The sequence below is a fragment of the Alexandromys fortis genome, unplaced genomic scaffold, assembly GCF_014885135.2.
Source record: "Alexandromys fortis isolate MF-2015 unplaced genomic scaffold, M_Fortis_MF-2015_v1.1 scaffold_18, whole genome shotgun sequence".
Taxonomy (NCBI): domain Eukaryota; kingdom Metazoa; phylum Chordata; class Mammalia; order Rodentia; family Cricetidae; genus Alexandromys; species Alexandromys fortis.
This window is the reverse complement of record NW_026067897.1, coordinates 13,915,928-13,931,626: the sequence shown is the minus strand read 5'-3', so window position 1 is coordinate 13,931,626 and position 15,699 is coordinate 13,915,928. Positions and strand designations below refer to the sequence as shown.

Below are 15,699 nucleotides of genomic sequence, written 5' to 3'. Positions count from 1 at the left end.
CCAGCCTGGTCAACAGAAAGAGTTCCAGGATAGCCAGGGCTACACAGAGAAACCCTGTCTCACAAAAACAAACAAACAAACAAAAAACCCAAAAACTATTATTCCATTATAAGTTGTGATATGTTTTTGTATGTACAAGAATATATGGGTACATATGCATAAATGTTGAAGTCAGAAGATAACCTCAGATTGTTCCTAAATACATCCTCATTTTTGAGACAGCATCTCTTCTTGACTTGGAACACATCAAGTAGATTAAGCTGGATAGCCAGCAAGCCACGAGCTCCATCTGCCTCTGTTTTCCCAGTTCTGAGGGCACAAGGGTGTCACAGCCCTGCTCAAGCCTTTTTGTGTTTCATATGAGTGTTTGTACAATTAGATTTGGATGGCTGAGGTGTCTAAGGAAAAAATATTATGTCTAGAACAAATGCTTCCTCGTCAGCTATTATGAAGTCAGTCTTCCAGTGAAGAAAAAAATGAACAAGTAAAAATGACTTAACATATATAAAGTATAGTTTCACAGGAACAGATTTGTTTACAAAAGACAAAGTTGGCGGGCAGGTATAAAACAGCCTTATAAGATCCTTACTCGGGAAGACAGGAAATTTTAATAAGCATTTAAGAAGCTACCACCATGGAATAGAATAAGCTCTGACAAAAAAGTCAAAAGATGCTGTCATCAAAGTCTGCACCATACAGTGTTGACCAAGTCCTTTCAATTTTCTTTGATTTTATTTACTTGCTTCTATAATCAATGCCAATATCTTTTTCATTCCTTTAGTTGTTTGGTTTGTATCTTCAGGCTCCTACCCCATCCTACAAGGGATTGAAGCAAAGAAGATACTTCTTCTGGTACTAAGATTCACTGACCACATTTTTGGAGCAAACACTCAGTGGCTGAATTGATGTCCTCCCTGCTATGACACACCAACGCCAAGAAATATTAATCAGTGAACACTGAAACCTACTGCATCCATAACAAATGACTTGGTGTACAAGGACCTCACGACTGTAAAATTGGTGTTCAGAATTTCTCTGCTGAGTTCTGCCGATGGTACTTCCTTGGCAAAATCACAGGTACCCAATCAAAGACAGTCACACGCTTGGTGCCATGGCACATCCTTGGCAAAGTCACAGGTACCAAATCAAAGACAGTCACACGCTTGGTGCCAGTGGTACTTTGCCCAGCAGTTTTTTCACAGCCTCTTTTACTTCTTTGTTCCTTAAGCTGTAAATTATTGGGTTCAACATAGGGGTAAGCACTCCATAAAGCAACGAGATGATTTTGTCTATTTCTTGTGAGTTTGATGAAGAAGGCTTCAGGTACATGGAGAGAGCGGCCCCATAGTATAAGATCACAACAGTCAAGTGCGCACCACAAGTCGAGAAAGCTTTGTTTCTTCCCTCTGTCGAACTGATTCTCAGAATTGTTGAAAGGATGAAGCCGTAGGAAATGCAAATCAAGAGCATTGGAATGGGCAGGAGGAGAATACTGACCACCAGCATCACCATGTCCATGAGCAGCGAACTCATGCAAGCTAATTTTAGCACCGCAAGAATTTCACATGTGAAGTGATCGATGACGTTCCCGCAGAGGGGAATCTGCAGGGCAAAGCTAGTTTCCAGCAGGGCAGTCAGACAGCCTGTCACCCAGGAGATGGTGGCCATCTGCACACACACTTGCCTGTTCATGATGATGGGGTACCTCAGTGGGTTGCAGATGGCCACGTAACGGTCATAGGCCATCACAGCCAGAAGTATACACTCTGTGGATCCCATGGAAAGGGAGAGGTACATCTGGACCACACACCCAGAAAAGATAATGGTTTTCTTGGATGACAGCAAGTTCACAAGCAAAGTAGGAATGGAAGCCGATGTGTAACAGATATCCATGAAGGAGAGGTTCCCAAGAAACAGGTACATGGGGGTTTGAAGGTGTGAATCCAGGACTGTGATTAAAATCAGAGTACTGTTACCCAGGATGGTAACCAAATACATTAGAAGGCTGAAGACAAACAGAACGATCTCTAACCTTGGGTACCGGGAAAATCCCTCCAGGAAAAAAAGGCTCCAAGCAGTGAAATTTTCTCCTCGCATTTCCTTCCTAGCACTAATGTTATTCTAGAACGTAAATAAATGTAATGTTCATTTAGCTAGAAAAGGATGTTCAGACTTATTTTCATTTTTTTTGGTAAGAAACAATAACAAGTTTATAGCCCCAAACTTCAAAAAACTCACAAAACAGACTTTAACATAACAGGTTCTTATTTTCATCGTTATAACTTCACCACACACACAAAATTGCAGGATAGTGTATTTTTTTAATCTAAGGGAGAAAGACACTCTTGATTTAGCTGATTACTGCACCACAAGATTTAGAAAACAATGAATCAGAAAGCAGAAAGTCAATTTAATATTTTATGTCAGCCCATAATTCTGTCCTTGGGCCAGCAGGTTTTCAATAAAAGCATAAAAGTGACCAAATGGAGAAAAATGTAAATGGACATTGGATAGGTCCATTTTCAACTTTGTAAACTGGACACAATTTAGAAACGTAGGTCACATACTTGAAGAGGTGACAGTTCATACTAAAGTCAGGAATGCTCTTCAGTGGATGAAGGAAGGAATGTTGATAGAGATGAATGCATTTTTAAAATAAGCTCTACGAGGAAGAGGAGGAGGAGAAGAGAAGGGGAGGGGAAGGAAGGGAGAGGAGGGAAAAGAAGGGAGGGAAGAGGCGAGGAGAGGACTAGCTCTAAATGAACAACTTATAAAACTTGCTTATATAATGGTGATATTGTTTAAAACATTGTGGTTAAATTTAAGAACCATTTTATAAGTGAAACAAAAAATATCCCAACACATTTAAACACTGATATATCCATTACACAGTTTCCTTCAGGATTGAGCCCCATACCTCATATTTAAAGCATTCTTTAAAAAAATACATATGTGTTAAAAATCCATTGCTATGTGTTAAAATCCATTAATTCCTAGGAAATGCAGAAATTATAGTCTTTTAGAAAATTTCTTTAAGAGATCATTGAAAACGGGACTAAAGATGATTAGAATTGTAAAAGAGGCACTTTGGGTTTTATTTTTTTCTGTGTTACATTAACAAAATTTATTACAGAAAACTTTCTCACCTAGGCACTTACATTGCTCTTCATCAGCTTCAAGCATGTTCTTTCCCGCCTGGTTCTCTGCAAAGTTCCTTCAAACACGCAGGCTCCCACACATCCCCTTCACTGCCATCCTGACACGCACACTGCTATCCCTCCGCTTGCTTTCATGAAAACATCCACTCATCAGATGGTTAGTGTCGCTTCCTTTCCTTGTTTCAGGGTTTCGGTCACGGCAACCTTCTCCTTGCTCCCCACCTTTAGAAAGTTGGGCATCAACAGAGATGGTGAACACAGTGACAGGGCAATGTCTTACTGCACTGATGACAGAGACGTCCAGTTTTACCAAACTGCTTCCATTGCATTACGTCATCCTCCCCTTCTCCCTCTACCGCTGCTCATTTCTACTCAGTTAACAAGTTCTGTCAATGATTTTTCCCGTTTGACTAATTAATTCCTAAGCAGCTTACCCTGCAAGTCCAAAACTGAATGTATCTTTACTATCTCAGAAAAAAAGTCAGAATTCCTCCATTCTATGGTAACCAAACATATAGTTTTTGCTTCTCTTCTTAATATTTTCTTCCATCAATAATAGTTGATTCTTACATTAGTTAACAAATAATTTCTTGTGAATATTCCTGCAAAATTTAATATTTAGTAAAATCCCTGTCAAGTAAATTATTATAAAAAGTTATTTTAAATAAAAAAATTGTATACTGCTGTTAAGAACAACATTAACTTGGGTGCTCAGAATTGGATGTTTTATATTGTATAAAAATAGTAGCCAATGAAAAATGGTGCTCCCACCTGAATTCTGTGCTACAAACTCCAAACAAAAAAATGTTTTACGATATATCCCTTAAGTTAGTTATGGTTAATTATGTACAAAGAAGAATGAATATATCCATATTTAAAATGTGAAGTGTTACAGAAAAAATCAATTATGCAATTTTTTTTTCTTTCAAAATGACCAGCTGTTACCAACATAGCCAAAACTACCCACAGGATAACAACTGCAATACTATGCAAGTTTAAATCACTTGCTGTTTTGGGGGAATACTTGTCCCCGAACAATTTAAAGTTCAGCAACAATAATATACAGAAGTTTGAAACTTCTCATCCTTCAGGGATAATGTCCCAAAGATGCAATTATATCAAACTTTTAAAGACTTCAAACACAAATGACAGGTCCTACAAAATACGTGCAAAGATCTCAAAAAAGAAGTGCTTTATTCCTCGTTCTCCATCATTCCCTTGTGTGTCAGGATTTTTTTTTAAATGGCTGTCATATAGAATATTGAGCAGAAAATATGTTCTAAGAGTTCTAAGGCATATGATTTTTCTGTTTCTGAAGTTACTTCCTAGTTTGAAGAACTGGGGGTATTTGTTCTTTTAGAGCATAAACTCACTGAATGTCTTCCCCAGTGATCAGAAATTGCACTCAGTACACCCTGTTCATAGGACCTTATTGCAGCAATAGGAGAGCCAAGATCTAGATTGGCTTCTGAACAGAATGGTGACCCAAAAGTAAACATAACTTTTTGGAAAATTAGCTAACATAAAAACTAACAGAGAAATGGTTAACTCAGTATCTTCTCATGCTAGAATGCAAGAATATGCAGAGAATGACAGGACCATTGCACAGGCCTTCATTTCATGAATCCTCCCTGTCAAATCCAGGAACAGTTATTTTTTAAAGTTTTTAAAAAACGTAAAAATTAATGGACATAATTCACACAATAAACTTAAAATGTATCAGCTCATTATGCTATAAATAGGGATGAAAATCTCTTCCCTGTCATAGGATGCCCAAAACAGTAAATACAGAAGAATAATGTCAGTTAGAACAATCCTAATTGAAGTTTATTTTAGTAAACACATATCACAAAAACAAAACCTACAGGATAGTTACACCGTGTCAAAATATCTCACAATAAGCTACTTAACAAGTGATAAAATGATAACTTTACAATGAAGAGTCCTGGAAGAATCATCATAACATCACAGACATCAGGACAGACTGACTCCGTGCGCTGCTGAGATGATGCACTGGGCCATTTCTGCTGTGTGCCCATCAGAAATAAAGCATCTGAATCTAATCTTGAGGATTAAGCACACCAATATTCGGGGGTGTTCCTTAAAATAATGTTTAAAGGCAGGAAATAAGCAAGGAAGCAAATATTTTGTGCAGTTGCTATGTGCTGATGTAGGAAAGCAGACTCTCTTCAATTTGTTCTCAAGTGTTTCGTTAAAGGTTTGTAAAACTGGGAAGACAGAGCATCTATGACCGCGTTCCTTCTGTCAGCTGTGGTCGTGCAGGTCATCTCTTTGCTTTTCCCCATGGAATCCCACTACGTATCCCAAACTGGTCCTGAACTTGTGAAGCTCCTGCCTCAGGTTCCAAGGTCTGGGACCATAGACACGTGGCACGTGGGCCCAGTTTTTAACATCCTTATGATGGTTCGATTATTCTAAATCACTGAGGGTAAATGGGTGTTTTAGATAGAGGGTCATAGAAAAATTTGATTCCCCACATAAATGACAAAATGTTCTCTTAGGAAGAGAAATAACAACTCGACTGAATAATCTAAGGATTGAAAATGAGTACAATTAAGGAGTAAAATATTTGGCCGGGCGGTGGTGGCGCACGCCTTTAATCCCAGCACTCGGGAGGCAGAGGCAGGTGGATCTCTGTGAGTTCGAAGCCAGCCTGGTCTACAAGAGCTAGTTCCAGGATAGGAACCAAAAGCTATGGAAAAACCCTGTCTCGAAAATCCAAAAAAAGAAAAAAAAAGTAGTAGAATATTTGATGGATAATAGGGCTACAGGGGCCCATATAGAATGCGCTTGAACTAGGCAAGCCTGCCAGCCTGCTGACTTTATTGTAAAACTTAGGAAACCTCGTGGTTTCATGCTTTAACATTAATCTCGAAATGTTCTCCTAAAGATCATTGGTCATATTTCTCCAATTATAGGGCAGGAAAGCAGTAAGCATTTTATAAGACAATTGACATTGAGCCAGGCAGTAGTGTCGCATACGTTTAAATCTCAGCACTTGATGTGGGATTCCCCTCTGTATACTGTGAATATCATTGGTTAATAAAGGAACTGCTTTGGGCCTATAGCTATAGGGGAACAGAGCTAGGCGGGGGAAACTAAGCTGATACTGGGAGAGAGAAGGCAGAGTCAGAGAAAAGATATGTAGCCCTGTTGGAGACAGATGTTGGAACCTTATGAGTAGGCCACAAGCCTACTCATAACGGAGACGGGTTAATTCTAGATGTAAGAGCTAGCTAGCAATTCGCTTAAGTAATTGGCCAAGCAGTGTTTTAAATAATATCGTTTCTGTGTGATTATTTCAGGGCTAAGCAGCTGGGAACTAACTAGTGGCCTCTTCCTACAAGCACCCAGGAGGTAGAGGAAGGTGGATCTCTGTAAGTTCAAGGCCTGGTCTACAAAAACTAGTTCCAGGATAGGGTCCAAAGTGACAGAGAAACCCTGTGTTGAACAAAAAGAAAAACAAAGACAATGAAACAATAGTTTATTCAGAAAATTAGAAAGAAGCAACTGAAATAACCTCTTGGAACTAGTTAGAAACCACAATACAATTTAAGATATATGGCTAATAGATACTAAGTGATTAATATGAGATTTCTCAAGTTTTTTAGGTAGGCACTTACTGATAGGAGCTTTTCTTGAAGAGCTGCCTTCATTGTCTTTCATAAATTTTGATATGCTGTGTTTTTATTTATCATTCAATCCTAAAAAGCTTTTAATTTACCATTTGATTTCTGTCTTGTCCCAATTTCCATTCAGCAATGAGCTGTTTAGCTTCTTTGAGCTTGAATATTTCTGTTTCTGTTGTTGATATTCTGCTTTAACCCATAGTGGTCTGGTAAGAATCAGGGTGTTGTTTCAAATTCCTTCTACTTGTTGAGACTTATCTTGTGTTCAAATATATGTTCAGTTTGGAGGAGAGTTCCATGGGCTGCTAAAAAGAAAGTTTTTTTTTTTTTTTTTTTGGTCAAAAATCAGATGTTCATAGGTTTGTGGGTTAATATCCTGGTCTTCTATTCGATTCCATTGGTTGACTTCTCTGTTTTTATGTCAATACCAAACTGTTTTCAATACTGTAGAGGGAGGGGGAGGGGAAGTGGGGGGATGGGGGAGGGAAATGGGAGGAAGGGAGGAGGTGGAAATTTTTAATAATAATAGTTATAAAAAACACATTTAATAAAAAAGAAAGTTTTTTATTGTTCAGGTGGAATTATCTGCAGATGTTAGGTTCATTTATTGTTTTATTTCTTTTTTTTTAAAGGGCAGAAAGCCAATGCTTTATTTTTTTTATTCATTTATTAAAGATTTCTGTCTCTTCCCCGCCACTGCCTCCCATTTCCCTCCCCCTTCCCCAATCAAGTCCCCCTCCCTCGTCAGCCCAAAGAGCAATCAGGGTTCCCTGCCCTGTGGGAAGTCCAAGGACCTCCCACCTCCTTCCAGTTCTAGTAAGGTGTGCATCCAAACTGCCTAGGCTCCCACAAAACCAATAGGTGCAGTAGGATCAAAAACCCATTGTCATTGTTCTTGAGGTCTCAGTAGTCCTCATTGTCCGCTATGTTCAGCAAGTCCGGTTTTATTCCGGGCTTTTTTCAGACCCAGGCCAGCTGGCCTCGGTGAGTTCCCGATAGTTCACTCCAGAGTTTACTTAGTTTTTGCTTGGATAACCTGTCTATGGGAGAGAGTGGGCTATCAAAGTCACTCGTTATCACTGTGTTATGCTTGATGCAATTGCTTTCCTTTTGTGAAATGGGTCAACGGTATGTTTGATGCATAAAGGTTTAGAATCACGATATCCTTTTGATAGATTTTTTTTAATGAGCATGTAGTGTCTTTCCCCATCTTTTTTGATTAGTTTGAAGTCTATTTTGTCAGTCTAAAACTGCTCTTCCTTGCTTCTTGGTTCTGCTTGCTTGGAATACCAGCCCTGGGATTCCAGGTACTTATGCAGCTGTGTCTGGCTTTGCATGGATGCTGAGGAGCCAAATTCAGATCTTCACACTTGCCCAGCCAGCACCTTACTCACTGGACCATCAGCAGTTTATAGTCTAAGTCACCTCTAAAATATGCAATTCCAGAATATCTTTTTCCTATTTTCTTGACAGTGTCCTATGAAAACACATACAAAAATTTTAATTTGTGTGTTGGTGAATTTTTAAACTGTGTGCTAACTGCAATAAATTATTGAACTGAGAAAAAAATTTTAATTTATAAAGTTCTATTTATATTTTTATTTGTTTCTGGTATCTAAGACTTTTTCTTAAGTCGGACTCAAGGTCATAATGACTTATTTCTACATTTTCTAAGAATTCTATAGCTTTAGTTTTTACATTACTTATGTCTAACACATTTTGGGATTTTTGTCTGATGTAAGGAAGAAGTCTAACTCCATACACTTGCAGGAAGATAGCCAGTGCCAGTACCATTTAAAAAAAGAAAGAAAAGAAAAGAAAAGAAAAGAAAAGAAAAGAAAAGAAAAGAAAAGAAAGCTGCTTTCTCTGTTGAAAACTAATAGACTATGAATCTGGGTCACTCTCCTATTCCTTTCAGTACATGCCTATTCTACACCCGTACCACAGACCCTAACAACTATGGTTCTACAAAACATTTTAAAAAATAAAACATGGGGAATAATCCAAATTTCGATATTTTTCAAAACATTTTGTTTATTATGGGTCCCTGGCATTCCATATGAACGTTAGGATTAGTCTGTTTTTGCAAAGAATCCAGTTTCAGGGCAATTGTGCAAAAACTTAGCAACATTGAGTCTTCAAGTCATAAACACAGACTGTCTTCTCAGTTAGTTAGCTACTCTTCGATTTCTTTCAGTAAGGTTTTGAAATTCTAGTGTGTAATTTTTACATTCATTTTATCATTCGTCCCTAAGATTTTTACTCTTTGAGTAAAGATTTTTCTTTCGCAAATGAAAATTTTCTCAGTTTCCTTTACAGATTGCCCACTAATATTATATAGGAATAAAATTGATTTTTACAAATTGATCCTCTGTCTTCGGCTTTACCAAACTGGCTTGCTAGTTATAACAGATTTTTGTGGGGGGATTATTTAGAATGTTCAGTACAAATAGTATCGTCATCTGGAAAATTTATTTTCCCTTCCAAGTTGGTTTCTTCTCATTTTGCTTTCTTCACAAATTTCCCGTTAGAGCTGCCAACATACTGCTGCATAAATTTAACAAGGGCAAGCGTTCTAACCCCATTCCCAATCTTAGCATGACAGCATTCCTTCACTATGTACCATCCCATTATGCACAGCAACATGCCCTGAAACTGGCAGCAAGTGGATCTCTGTGAGTTCGAGGCCAGCCTCTACAAGAGCTAGTTCCAGGTCAGGCTCCAAAGCTACAGACAAACCCTGACTCGAAAAACCAAAACCAAACCAAAACAAAAAACAAAAACCAAAAACCAAAAACCACCACCAAAAAACTCTGTTTCCACTTAATGACAATATAGACCCACAGAAGACAGGCAAATGATTTGATTCCAATAGGAAAGTTGATATTATTTTGCAACTTTTCAGTCAACAATGACTAGTGAGTTTAAGATGATATCCCAAATCCATGTGTGCACTGTTATATTTTTGAGAAAGGAAAAGTAATGCCCATAATTATTAAGCTGCTAAGAACACTTTGCCTCCTCCTCAGTCATCCCACATGGGCAAGCTCACCATCTGCAACGGGCAGGGTAGCGGTCAGACGTCATTCTAGCCCACTGTCTATGTGCCTGCTTCAAGGCTGGCATCATGCTACTTTCTATTGCTTTTTAGTATAATATGAAATAAGTATTGCAGTATTTTTGGCATTACTCGTTTTTTTTTGTTGTTGTTGTTGTTGTTGTTCAAGACTGTTTAGGTATTTGGAGTACTTTTGTGTTAGGACTAACCCTGTGAAGAATTATATTTCCCTTGGTAACATGTTCATTTTTATGTACTTCACCCTGCCAATCCATGAACACTGAATACTTTAGTCTTCAATGTTTTAGTTTTTACTGTATAGTCTCTCATTAGGTTTCCTAGATTTTTTTTTTTCTGTTGTTAGATTTGTTGTTGAGTGTAACTTGTCTTCCGGAGTTCTTGTTTAGCATGTTCATCACTGGTGTACAGGGAAAGCTTTTTTTTTTTTTTTTTTGGTTTTGTTTTCTATCTTTTATGTTTTTAAAGAAAACAAACTATCTTTTTTCATTATACATACCAAACTTCCCACTCCCTCCCCTCCTCCCATCCCCTCCACCTACCTCTCCACCCCCACCCACTCCTCAGAGGGGATAAGGCACATTGCTTTGGGGAAGGTCCAAGGCCCTCCCTACTATATATAGACTGAGCAAAGAGAACAGGTTCCCGAAAAGCCAGTACAAACAGTAGGGATAAATAATGGTGCCACTGCCAGTAGACCCTCAGTCTGACCCAGCCATGCAATTGTCAACCACATTCAGAGGGTCTAGTATGGTCCTATGCTTGTTCCTTCCCAGTCTGGCTGGAGTTGGTAAGCTCCCATTAGCTCAAGTAGACTGTTTCAGTGGGTGTCCCCATCATGGTCCTGACCTCTTTGCTCATATTCTCATTCCTCCTACTCTTCAGCTGGACTTTGGAGCTCACCGGTGCTCTGATGAGGGTCTCTGCCTCTGGATGAAGGTTCTATGGTGACATAGAAACTAGAAAGTCTGAACACAGGGCAAGGCCAGTCCAGACACCCTCTCCTCTATTGCTTAGGGTCTTAGCTGGGGTCATCCTTGTGGATTTCTGGGAATTTCTCTAGCGCCAGGTTTCTTGATAACCCTGTAATTGCTCCCTCAATCAAAATATCTCTTTCCTTGCTCTCATCTCTGTCTTTCCTCCATCTATACCTTTCCCTCAAGTTCTCCTTGCCCCTCCCCTCCTCCAGGGGAAGCTATATCGACCTTTGTACCATGGTTTTTGCTGAAGATATTTATTTGTTCTAAGAATTTTCTGTGTAGTCTTTGGGGTCTTCAAACTGAGACAGAAGATAGAAACTCAACAGGCAGCTCAGAGAAGGGACCCAAAAGCAGCAGTTGTAGCAATTTCCTTGGTCCTCTGGCCAGGAATGTCAGAAGGGGGTGCTGGTTTCTTACCTCCTAAATGAACACGCCTGCCTGGAGGCTGTGTGGAACTGAAGCTGCATCCATGCACTAATCTCTTCTGGTGAACAGTTTTAGGACTGGACCTCTGAATTGTCTTGTAAAAATGGGTTATAGGCATTCCCCAATTTCAGCCCCTTTCCTAAATGATTTGGGGTTCTCTCTTTAGAGGATAATGTATTATTCAAGGTTCGTCTGTGGAAAGCTTTACTTTTAGTCAAGAGAATGGCATTTCTGGCCGGAGAGACCTAACATTCTAGTTAGGCCAGTCTGACTGGTGAGCATCCCCCAGTAAGGCAGCTTCAGCTGAAACCACCTTAAAGAGAGAGGAGGTATTGTTATTCCTTGATGGGTTTTCCTTCCTAGAAAGTCCACCCTCAGTGCAGCTGCTTACAGAGCCATAGTCATGCACCTTCAGGTCTGCCTGCTTTTTCAAGTTAATCAGAAGTAGCATTTTCCTGTGCAAGCTTTCCTGACACTTTGAACTTGGCTTTCTCTAGCTCCCCCTCACCTCCTCCTCCTCAGGAATTTACGTTCCTACCCTGAGATTTTTCTCTTAGAATCCATTAAAATTGTCCTGGAACATTTCTGAATCTGTTAATTCTTTTATTAACAAGACAAAGATTCCCCAAAAGCCACTTAAGTTCCCAGTAGTAATACCGCCTACAGAAAGGAATAGACTTCTTCCTTTCTGGCTTGCATCCCTTTATTCCTTTCCCCTGCCTATGGCTGTGGCCAGGAACTCAAGTACTATATTGAGTGAGGAGACACATTGTGTTATCCCTGGGCTTTAGAGATAATTTCAGCATCTCCCATGCTGTATAATGTTGGCTATGTGACTGTTATGTGTACACAGCCTTTATATTTCCCATGTTGTATGTTGGCTATGTGACTGTATGTGTACACAGCCTTTATCATATTTTCCATGTTGTATGGTGGCTATATGACTGTATGTGAATACAGCCTTTATCATACTGAGGTGCAGGTCCTTCTATTCTTAGTTTCTTTGAGGCTTTTATCAGGAAGAGATGTTGGGTTTTGTCAAAAACTTCACCTAATGAGGTAATTTTTGTATTTTATTTATATGCTATATTCTATTTATTGATTTCCCATTAATATATCACCCTTACACACTGAGATGAAACCAACATGATGTTAGTATATGATCTTAATTATGCGTTGTTAAATTTGATTTACATTTACAGTATTAAGTCTTTGCATCAGTATTAAGAAAATTGCCTATAGTTTTTGGTGTGTTCATTACTGATTTTGCCATCTGAATAATACCAGATTTGCAGAATCAGCTGGGACACATTTCAATTTTTTATGGAAGTTTTTCAGTTGTGAATACATCTAGTCCTGGACCATTCTTTGTCAGGAGCCTCTACTGTTGCTTCAATTTCATTGTTTTGCCCTACAGTTGAATTTTGACAGGTCACACACATATCTACATGTTTATTCACTTCCTCTGGGATGGTTCTCCGCTGGGCTGACCTTTCCTAGCTAAAAATCACCCATTGGCAGGGAGGTGTGGAACCCTAGCCATCCCCCAGAACCAGCTCACCTAACAGCAAACCACACACACAGAAAGGAGACAGTTCTGAGGCTAAGCAGCATGCTTGCGGAGGCCTCTGCATTAACCAGCAAAAGACAGGATCACCAACCACCACTCCCTCCACAAGGTCCCTACTACTTAAAGTCTGACCCTGCACAGCTGCCTCTACGATGTCATGGCAGGGTATCCTTAGGGCTCCTTAACTTAAAATAGTTTGTTTTGTTTTTCCTTATCTCCAAAGTCACTCCACCTCAAACAAAGATGCCTGGCTATTCAGCAATCTGAGATGTACAGACCAATAGATTTCTTCTCTAAGCCAGTCTGCAGTGCAGGAGTTACTGTTGGACTGCATTTAAGGTGTTTCAAGACTATGGGTATCTCCTGCAGGGTTGGCAATCTGCCATCATCGGGGCTGCCTGACTTATCGCCTAGTTGTGGCTTCAGGTTCCCCACCCAGGCAAGAAAGCCAGGGCTGGAGTGAAGCTGTTTATTTTCTTCATCCCATCCCAGATTTTGCATGCCTTTCACCCGTCTTTATTCCTGGGGTCATCTTCTCTTTCCTCAGAACATCCTAGTTTCTCCTTTACTAGTGACTTTCATTAACAGTCACCTGGAGAAAACATCTGATCTCACATCTTACTGCCCCATACCATTTTTAAAGATAAAGAAACTATTAAATCTTTCCATAAACATCATTTAAAAGACTGGCTATTTATTTCCATGCTTTCTAACACTCTTACTCACCAACCTGAAAGCAGTATGACAGGGCCACTGAAGGCATCCTAACAGCTCAGGCTAGCAATTCTCACCCGGGGGTGAGCAAAGCTTTAATCCCACCCGTCTGCTGCTTCCACGGTACAGTTACTTTTTATCAGAAAATTCTAGCGTGAAACAATTTCCTCCAAGTATGTGGCAGCAGCAGTTCATGACGTCTTGTCTTCTCAGAAGCTTCTATTCATTAGACATACCTGAGAATACGGCAGGCAGTGAGGACTCTCCTCCCTCCCTTCTTCCTAATGCACAACTAGTCAAGGTGTCCGCAGGCAGATTCCTTTCCCACAGAATCAGTGAAAACTAAAAGCACTACTTCCAAACCAAGTCATGCAGCTTTTATTTACCATTTAATATCTTTGGGGTGTAGGTGAGGTCTTCCTTTCAATTAAGTCTATTTCATGCTTAGGTAGCTAAAGTACATATTGCAGAGGATCTATGAAGAAGTTGCATATAAAATACAAAAATGTTACATATACATCCATTTAATGACAAATTGCACAGTTCAGTAAGTGCCAATGTCAAAATACCTCCCTGAACGTAACAAGCAGCATGGATATACGGGACAGCAGCAGGTAGAAAGCTCCATGAGGGCAGGCAGGGCTCACACAGCACAACCGCTGACAGAGCACCAACCAGTGAGGTCACATCTTTAGTCTTTTTCTTGCTGGTTAATACATGAGTTTTTTTTAAAAAATAGAAGGGCGAAGCCATGGGGATTTCACAGCGGTCCCCCTTATGTGGGTGGACTATGTTGTAGACAAGATCCCCTGGGAACTGTAAATTGGGTGCAAACATTCAATGAAACAGCTGCTCTTGACCACCAAAACCATAGATCATTTTCATGTTTAATCCAACTGCCACATTTCAAACATCTCCTTTTCACTTATCAATAAAGATTTAGTTAGTGAACTAATGGCAGGAATAAGGAACAGGTCCTACAAATTAGTTATCTGTGTGGCGAATACAAGTGAATATATAGAGAAAAATCAAACCTGTTCAAGATTGCTTTTGCACATAAAAAGTGATGATATATGAATGTACTTTTATCACTTGGTCACCAGTACCAACATTTCACAATTACAAAGTCCTGGTTATTAACCTTTTAAAATAAAAAAAATGTATTCCAACTACAAAGTGCATTTGAAACAGGAACGCACATTACTGGCTGTGAACACTTTCTGGCCGGCAAACATGAAGGCATCAGTGTAAATCAGAAGTGTGCTCAGGAGAGGAAAGAATGCAGTTCAACAGCACTAAGGTTCAGCCTCTTAGCACCACTCTCAGCACCAAGGGAAATCCCCAGTATCAAATAACAGAAAGCTTTAAAAGCATAAACTTTGATGAGGTTTCAATATTTGCTACAGACCAAGAACTTCACTCTTACCCTTACACTCTCACCTTCAACACACCTGACCGGCATTGTATTCCTGCCAAGAAGTACCCTGGATACTACAAAGGAAAAGCCAGATAGGTCCTTAGGGCATTCAATACTGACTCAAAATCACCGAGTCCTGAGAAACATTTGAAGCCATTTGTTTTTCTCTAAAACAAAATCCATTCCTAAATGCAATTCTTCAATAGATCCCTTAAAATTCACCATGTTCTGCAAACTCACCAGCACAGCCCAGCATCAGCAAAGATGATACTGAGTGAGCACTGAATAACAGAAACAGTTTAGGTACTATCAATGACAGTATGGTTCCATCGTGAACAGAACGTAATTGTGAACTGGGATGTGAATCTAGTGAGTCTGAAGAACACTTACAGCCGTGAGACACAGAGAGATGGAGTTTAGCAAACTTAGCAACTACTTCTTCATGAAATATTTATTTCAGTTAAATATTTTACATTCAAACATACATAAACACGCGTACACACACACACATATTCTGGGTCATGATGTAAAAGGTTATTTTCATTGTGGGTCACAGTTAAAAATATTTTAAATACACTGGTCTGGAGAATACCAAAATAATAAAGATGGAATTTCCACCAAAAACATCGAACACAGATTCCATGATGATGTCATCAAAGAGACACTACTAAACGTGTAAGTCAATTTTGTGCTCCAGAACTCAAGACA

General features: G+C 39.4%; 1 protein-coding gene across 1 annotated transcript; it reads right to left on the bottom strand.

The window, feature by feature from the left end:
* Positions 1 to 606: 606 nt before the first annotated feature.
* On the bottom strand, positions 607 to 2,097 carry Or2k2 (olfactory receptor family 2 subfamily K member 2). Its single transcript, XM_050166327.1, has one exon. It carries the CDS (start codon positions 2,095 to 2,097, stop codon positions 1,156 to 1,158), a length of 942 nt encoding a protein of 313 aa, XP_050022284.1. The 3' UTR covers positions 607 to 1,155.
* Between the last annotated feature and the right edge of the window lie 13,602 nt (positions 2,098 to 15,699).